This window comes from Alexandromys fortis, unplaced genomic scaffold (assembly GCF_014885135.2).
Source record: "Alexandromys fortis isolate MF-2015 unplaced genomic scaffold, M_Fortis_MF-2015_v1.1 scaffold_221, whole genome shotgun sequence".
NCBI classification, from domain to species: domain Eukaryota; kingdom Metazoa; phylum Chordata; class Mammalia; order Rodentia; family Cricetidae; genus Alexandromys; species Alexandromys fortis.
In genome coordinates, this window is record NW_026068096.1 from 1,745,056 (window position 1) to 1,753,337 (window position 8,282).

The window sequence follows — 8,282 nt, forward strand, 5'->3', positions numbered from 1 at the left end:
CTTGTAGACCAGGCTGGCCTCGAACTCACAGAGATCCACCTGCCTCTGCCTCCCAAGTGCTGGGATTAAAGGTGTGCGCCACCACCGCCTGGCTCAAGTCTAATGTCTGTGGATTCGGCAGAGATTAGAGCCCTGGGATGGGCTCAGTGTCGAGGAGGAGACCAAATGTCAGTATGTAGGGAGCATCTAACTGAACCAGCATGCAGCTCCCATGTCTGCAGTAACACCAGCCCCAGGAAAACACAGAGAAATTACTATTTGCTGCTCTGTTGGTTAAGACATTCAGGAGGGCTGGAGAGATGGCTCAGAGGGTAAGGGCACTAGCTGCTCTTCCAAAGGTCCCAAGTTCGATTCCCAGCAACCACATGGTGGCTCACAACCATCTGTAATGTAATGAGACCTGGTGCCTTCCTTGCCAGCAGTACATTGTATGCTTAATAAATAAATCTTTTAAAAAAAAAGACATTCAGAACATGGGAATAGGCTCCAAGAACCCTCACTGGGTGAGATTAATTCATGATCCATGCTGACGGAAAAGGAGGTTCTAAGATGCTGGCTTACACAGCCAGGAGCAGGAGCAACAGACTCGAGGGAGTGTCCTCTCCTGAAACAGAGCCAGCTTATACTTTGCTCCAGCGGGGGCCTCTGTCAGATCCCAGGGTAAAGGGCACTCCTTGAGACTGGGGCGCTGACTGGCAGTGGTAGCAATCACCTCTGCTGCACCGTGATGCACCGTGCCTGCTCCGTGCCTGCTCCATGCTGCACCGTGCTGCACTGCCTCTCGACTCATCCCACCCAAGCATTCAGCCTTGGATCTCCTCTCTCTTTCCCATCTCGGATCCCTTAACCCACTAGTTCCTCCCTCCGGATCCTGCAAGGGCCGTTGGCTCCCTAAGGCATGTTCGGTAGCTGTTTGCTAAAGGCCTGACGAAGACCTGGCAGACTGGCCAAGCAGTCCGATCTGGGTGGGTTTGCCCTGAATCTGTGCCGCTGTTGACATCTCTGCGGTCCTGGTGATGCCTGAGCAGAGGCTCACATCATGGGGACCGCGTTTTGGACTTGGAGACCCTTCAGGGTGAGAGGTTTATTCTGAGCATAGGCTGTGTGCACTTACACATCAGACCACTCTGGATTTGGGGCAGAAGTAGTTATTAAAACTGCTATTAGGGACTGGAGAGATGGCTCAGAGGTTAAGAGCACTGGCTGCTCTTCCTGAGGTCCTGAGTTCAATTCTCAGCAGCTACATGGTGGCTCACAACCATCTGTGATGAGATCTGTCGCCCTCTTCTGGTCTGCAGGTGCACATGCAGACGGGGCACTGGATACGCGCACGCGCGACAGATAAATCTTCTAACACAAGAATGCAACACACATTGCATTATTAAGCAAATGTTCCACGGCATAAACCAATGTTCTACAACGAAAGTTCTTCCTTATCTGTGCTCCAGCTCTGTTGCTTGTCTCAGAGCCGACGGCACCTACAGCGTCAGCCTTGCTGCCTTCGGGAGGAGGTGGCTGTCTTGGTGGTTTAGTTTTGCGGTTTCACTCTGGTGTTATGGGGTATTCACCAGCGAAGCCAATGGAAACTCTTTATTAACCGGCTAGCGACCACACTAGGTGTCTGGGATCCAAGTGTAGCCCTGAGTCTTTCTCAGCGGGAGCTTTCAAGCACAAAACCACGTCCTGGGTTGGCATGCTGCAGTTAACAAGAACAACAATGGCAACTCTGTAGCTTTGGAGCCTGTCCTGGAACTAGCTCTTGTAGACCAGGCTGGTCTCGAACTCACAGAGATCCACCTGCCTCAAGCTCCCAAGTGCTGGGATTAAAGGTTGCACCACCACCACCCAGCTTTTTTTTTTTTTTACAGCAACTGATATAAAGGAAAACATTAAATTGGGGTGGCTTACATTTTCAGAGGTTTAGTCCATTGTCATTGGTAGGAACCAGCCATGATAAGCTCAATATGAACAGATCATCCAAAGAAAGTTCTTTGCTTCCAACCGTTATCACCTGCCAGAGTAGGACTCAGCCATCGATAAATTTAGATGGAGGCCTGAGTCTCAGTAGTTTACACTGAAGCAATACCTGGTCGCAGGAAGAACCACAAGCTGAGATTACCCGACCTCCACCCAAGAACAGACCATCCAAAGGAAATGCCTAATGTTCCGACTGCTGTAGATAGGACCACCTGCCAGCACACACTCAACAGGACACCCTAGACAAATGTCAGCCAATCACCCCTCACCCCCAACTATAAAAACCCAACTCTAACTGAGCTCAGGGATCTTTGTTTATTCCACTATGCTGGACATGTGGAGAGACCGAGTTTGTAACTTGCATAAAATAAAGGCTCTTTGCTTTTACATACAGGACTCCGTCTCCTAGTTGGCTTTTGGGGGACTTCGCGGATTTGGGCATGACATCATCATGGTGCAGCATGGTGCAGACATGGTGCAGGAGGAGCAGCTGAGTCCTACATCTTGACTTGCAGGCAACAGGAAGTGGTCTGAGACAATGGGTGGTATCTTGAGTAGGGTGCACAGGTCGCTCCAAATGACCAGAAGACACAGGGTATGCTTTTGCAGAAAGCCATTTTATTCTCGAGAAAAATCAGCATTCTGGGACCCACCCAAAATGGTGTTCACCCTGGGGAGGGTAAGGCAGCCCTTGAAGCCTACTTAGGGGAATTCGAGCTGCCGTTAAGTGATTGGGTGTAGACCCTTACTGATACAGGAATCATTTTGTGATTGGCTTATGACATCGGGTAAGCAGCTGTGGTTGTGGTGTCTAGGGTCTGTCTGACTGAAGATAGCAAGAACAGTCCCTGCTTGTGACTGTTGTTCCTTTGGAAACTACAGCTCCCAGACTCCTCCTGGATTACGAATACCTGCGCACGCGGGCATGCTCAGGTGCAGGTCATTTCTCCCAGATAACCTTGCGCTTCCCGTTAAAAAGCAAGCTTCCACGAGGTCTTGCTCTCTCTTGCCCTTTACCCTTGTGTATCTTGCACACCCGTCCCTTATCGTGTCCCCCTCCCCCCATTAAAGTGCACCCACGTGGGAGCTGCGTGTCTTGTCTCCTTTTGCGCGTGTCTCGTCTATCCTGTGTTCGTCTACACACCCCACCCGCCGTTTTTAAAAGAATAATAGTGACCAGGTAGGACTCTGATTGGCTGCCTGGACGTACTTCCAGGGTCTGGTTGAAGCTGACACGCGTCAACTTAAGTAATAAGGGGCAGAGGTCTTAGCAAACCGACCCCTGGAATAAAGAGTGGTCCTGGTCCCTTCAAGCGTATACTGTGGTTCTCCCTCTTTCTTGGGGATGTGACAGGACGGGGACAGCCCTCTTGGATGTGACCTCAGTGAGACAGCTCAATTTTACTCCAGAGTACAGGAGAGTATAGGATTGGGAGCCTGGGGACAAACCCTTTTTGCATGAAGGGGCAGGCTCCTATTAAAGGCTGAGCTAGCGGCAGCAGGGTCCTGTATCAAAGCTCTGAGCACAAGTCCTAGTAACCAAATTTGCAGCAGGGGGCAAACTTCTATCAGGAAACTGGGCCAAGGGTCACACTAGAGATAACCCACCCGGTGTCCAGGCTTAGATGCAACTTTCAGATAAGGTCAGTCCCCCTGCTAAAGACATTCTCCAGAGAGGGCGTGTAAGGAGCGGAAGTCTTACTGGGGAGGGAGTCTCTAGCTGGAAAAGACTGAGACCTCTAACCATCAGGCCTTGCCAGGACACAAGAGACCTCCACAAGGCCACACCTCTTCCTACAAAGCCGCGTCCCCTTTTCGTGCCTGTTCCATTGGGGGCCACTTCCTTTGGAAGACCACAGGAGGGGAGGAGGGGCTCCTGCAGGCAGGCACTGGTAGATACTCTTAGAGATGGGGCTAGCTCCCCACAGTGGAACTCATCCGGGTGGCCACTGGGAAGCCCCTGTCCTGCACCCACTGTCTTCTTATGTCCCACACTCAGGTTCTGGCTGTTTGAGTGGCAGCGTCACCCCAGCCCTGGGCGTGTGCCCATAAACCCAGAGTCTGGAAGGTTTGGGTTAAGGCTTCACCTCAGCCCCTGGCATCCATATACCCAGAGTCTGGAATGTTTGGGTGGAAAGTTCCATCCCAAACCCCTCCCCTTGGAGTTGCCTCAGTCCAGACTCCACCCCCAAGAAAGCCTGCCAAAGGGTGACCCCGCTCAGAGATGCTCAAGACCACTCCCACAGGGCATTTAAACAGCCCCCCAGAGAACAAACCCATGATTTTCTGATCTTCCTTTCCCCATTTCCTCTCTGAGGTGTTGGAAGGCCACCCAGGGGTGCTGGTATCCATTAAACCTGGACTTTTTCTATTTGGTTTGATTTTTGTGTGATTTGTCAGCGGAGAGGTTTACTGGGGTGCAGAAACTTCATGACCACTCATCACCACCAAGAATGAGACGGTCATCAGGGAGGAGGGGTGCACGCCTTTAATCCCAGCCTTCTCGAGACAGAGGCAGGCAGATCTCTGTGAGTTTGGTCTACATAGTGAATTCTGGGACAGCCAGAGCTACACAGAGAAACCCTGTCTCAAAACCAAACTGCCAGGCAGTGGTGGTGCACGCCTTTAATACCAGCACTCGGGAGGCAGAGGCAGGCGGATCTCTGTGAGTTCGAGACCAGCCTGGTCTACAAGAGCTAGTTCCAGGACAGGAACCAAAACTACAGAGAAACCCTGTCTCGAAAAAAAAAAGAAAGAAAGAAAACAAACAAATAACAACAAAAAGACCTTGTACATAAAGGGAAACTGAGGCCCATGGCCTTGGCTCTTGTATAGGGTCCCTGCACAAAGTCGAGGCACGGCCCATGAGAGAAAGCCTGCTAGGCTGCTCCACCATCCCATGCCCCGCACACTTCCAGGCTGGCCTCGAACTCACGGCTCCAGCGGCCTCTGCCTCCGAGAGCTGGGATTCGTATACCCACAATTATCGCGATATCTTCCCGCGCGCGATCTCGCGAAGCTCAGCGCTGGGGCTGCCCACCGCGCAGCCTGCCGTGAACGTCGCTTTATTCAGGCCTTCGCCGTAGACAGCACAGAACTGGGTGGGGCAGGGGAAGCCTGTCCCTTATCCCACGCAGGCGCAGTTTTCGTAGACCGGCGCAGGCGCAGTGCTGGCACGAGCGTGCAAGCGAAGTTGTTTCGGAAGGGCTGCAACATGGACGATGAGGAGGAGACTTACCGGCTGTGGAAGATCCGCAAGACCATCATGCAGGCGAGTCTCGCGTGGGGAGGCTTGAGCGAGGGCCGAGTTGCGGACGAACTGCGGCTGTCGGCCCAGGCAGGCGTCCCGGGTGCGTGGATGCTTCCCGCCTCCGTGCGGGGCGCGCCCACGCTGGCCTCCCCCGATGGCAGTCCTCCTGCTTCAGCCTCCCGGCGCTGTCCCAGAGGGGAGCTCGTGCTCACACCTGGTTTAGGGGTGCTGGGCCGCCGCTCCGCCAGCTTAACCCAGGCCCCAGTACCCCTATGGCAGCTCGCAGCCATCTCCAACCCCAGCTTCGGCCCACGTGCTGGCAGAGGCGGGTGACTCTAAGTTCGGGGCCGGCCTGATTACATGATTACAGAGTGAGTTCCAGGACAGCCGGGGCTTTGTAAGGAGGGCTTGTGTTAAGAAACGAAAATAACCAGAAGGTAAAAATGCTCATTTGATGGCACAGGCTTTCATCCCCGTCACTCTTGGGCCAGAGGCAGGTCAGTCTCTGAGCTTAAGACCAGGCTGGTCTATTTTGAAAGTTTGAGGTCACCCAGGGCTTCATAGCGAGACCCTGTTTCAAAAATGTTAATAAAAGAAATCTAGGTAGGCGGGGTAATGGTGGCACACGCCTTTAATCCCAGCACTCGGGAGGCAGAGGCTGGAGGATCTCTGAGTTCGAGGCCAGCCTGGTCTACAGAGTGAGTTCCAGGCCAGTGAAGAAAGAGGTCTGCGAAGTTTTGATTTACTGTGTTTGGTGGACTTCAGGACGCTCAGACCCCAAGACTGAACAGGATGGCGATGTCTGGTCCCCGTGTTGAGGAGCTTGTGGGGGTGGGGGCGCGGTGAGGCTGCCCTGTGGTTGCCTGCGGATGGGTGGGTCTTGGCTGGAGCCAGTCCAGAGCTTGGAGCCCACGCGGCCTGCAGCGCTGCAGGGTCACGTCAGGGTCACGTCAGGGTGCTGCAGTCCCCAGCTCTCCTGCGGATATCCACTCCGTCTCTAAGTACAGCTGGCTCTCTGTCCCTGCAGCTGTGTCATGACCGTGGCTACTTGGTGACTCAGGATGAACTGGACCAGACACTTGAGGAGTTCAAGGCACAGTTTGGGGACAAACCCAGCGAAGGAAGACCAAGGCGCACAGACCTCACCGTGCTGGTGGCCCACAATGATGACCCCACAGACCAGATGTTTGTGTTCTTCCCAGGTGGGTGTCCGTCATTCTGGTGCCGCCTCATGGCTGTGTCTAACAGCTCTCTCCCCTTTGTCTGTGGTCTTCTGCTTTCTGCCCACCAGTGAGCATGGGTTCCACCCTGGCCCTGCTTTGCTGCAGAACTGTGGCAGCCGCCCAGCCTCCCCTGGGAACCTTCCCTTGTCCAGTTCCTGTCCATTCTCTGCCCCTTGCTCTCAGACACCCTGGCTCCGGTCTGCTATATTCTGTAGTTTCTGCCTTACACCCCAGGCAGCTCGGAATGTGTCTCAGGAGAGGGGTTGCCACCCTGGGCGTCTGCCTCCTGGTGGTGTCCCCAAACAGCCTGTCTCCTTCAATATTCTGGCACTTTGAGGTCCTGGGGCCTGTGTTTTTAGTGTGAGAGTTGGGGGTGCAAGGATGGGCATGGTAGCGTATGTCTTTAATCGTAGCATTTGGGAAGCAGAGGCTGAGGCTGACTGTCCATACCAGCTTGGTCTGCGCAGTGAGTTCAAGATAGCCTGGTCTATGCAGTGAGTTCAGGACAGCCTGGTCTGAGCAGTGAGTTCAGACCAGCCTGGTCTTTACCGTGAGTTCAGGATAGCCTGGTCTATGCAGTGATTTCTCAGCCTTCCTAACTCTGCCACCCTTTAATAAAACAGTGCAGTGTGTTTTGGGGACCCCCAGCCATAAAATTGTTTCTGTTGCTACTTCATAACTGTTATTTTGCTGTATGCGTCACAGTGTAAATATCTGTATTTTCCTGTGGTCTCGGGTCAGTACCTACGATTGAGAACCGCTGGTGCCGAGAAACGCGGTCCTAAAAAGAAAAACTAGAGTTTGCAAACCATGCGTGTGTCCTGTGGGCCTGGTTCTGCACTTTGGGCATTCTTGCTCCAGTGAACCCCAGTCTGTCTGAGGAGCTGAGGTTAGCCCCATGTAGACACAGGATCTGTCTCCTCTTCCTTGAGGCTGCCCAAGCTGACAATACCATGTCCCCAAACCTCAGAGCAGCTGACGGAACAGGGTCAGGGTACCGTGCAGCCCAGCCCCATTCAAGGCTCCTTCCTGGTTCTGATTTTCCCTGGCAAATAGAGACACCCGAGACCACAGGCAGGGCAGTGAGGGTCGTGCTATGTGTCCGCAGAGGAGCCCAAGGTGGGCATCAAGACCATCAAGGTGTACTGCCAGCGCATGCAGGAGGAGAACATCACACGCGGGCTGATCGTGGTACAGCAGGGCATGACGCCCTCCGCCAAGCAGTCTCTGGTGGACATGGCACCGAAGTACGTTCTGGAGCAGTTCCTACAGCAAGAGCTGCTCATCAACATCACGGAATACGAGCTGGTCCCTGAGCATGTGGTCATGACAAAGGAGGAGGTGACAGAGCTGCTGGCTCGATACAAGCTTCGCGAAAGCCAGCTGCCCAGGATCCAGGCTGGGGACCCAGTGGCGCGCTATTTTGGGATCAAGCAGGGGCAGGTTGTGAAGATCATCCGGCCCAGTGAGACAGCCGGCCGCTACATCACCTACCGCCTGGTACAGTAGCACACAGCAGGTGAGCCCCGCCTGCCCCGGCCAGCACACTGCTCTGCCAGGGTCCCAGCTCAGACCCCTGTCCCATTCTGAAAAGCAGGACTGTTGGGTAAGACACTACAGCCCCCAGCCTGCTCTTCCCAGTGCACCCACTTGCGAAAGGAGCAACTGACTCTTGCAGGTTGTCCTCTGACCTCCCGTGAGGGCAGGCTGTAACCCCATCACCAGGAGGTGGGCCAGCACCCTGGAGACTGCAGGAGGATTGCTGCAACTTCAAGTGAGTTTATGACTTCAAGAACTGGTCCGTCGCCGCTCTGGTAGCTTCTGGTATGAGA

General features: G+C 53.9%; 1 protein-coding gene across 3 annotated transcripts in view; it reads left to right on the plus strand.

Moving 5' to 3' along the window:
• The first annotated feature begins 5,095 nt into the window (after positions 1 to 5,095).
• Positions 5,096 to 8,282, plus strand: part of Polr2e (RNA polymerase II, I and III subunit E) — a 4,790-nt gene continuing 1,603 nt past the window's right edge. Inside the window, exons 1-4 of one of the 3 annotated variants that reach the window (XM_050123534.1) lie at positions 5,096 to 5,248; positions 6,255 to 6,429; positions 7,559 to 7,969; positions 8,129 to 8,276. In XM_050123534.1, coding sequence (XP_049979491.1) covers positions 5,192 to 5,248; positions 6,255 to 6,429; positions 7,559 to 7,959 — 633 coding nt within the window. In that variant the 5' untranslated portion in view covers positions 5,096 to 5,191 and the 3' untranslated portion in view covers positions 7,960 to 7,969; positions 8,129 to 8,276. Of the gene's footprint in view, positions 5,249 to 6,254; positions 6,430 to 7,558; positions 8,277 to 8,282 lie in introns of those variants that run through there. The other 2 variants (XR_007588905.1, XM_050123535.1) reach the window with 2 other exon arrangements.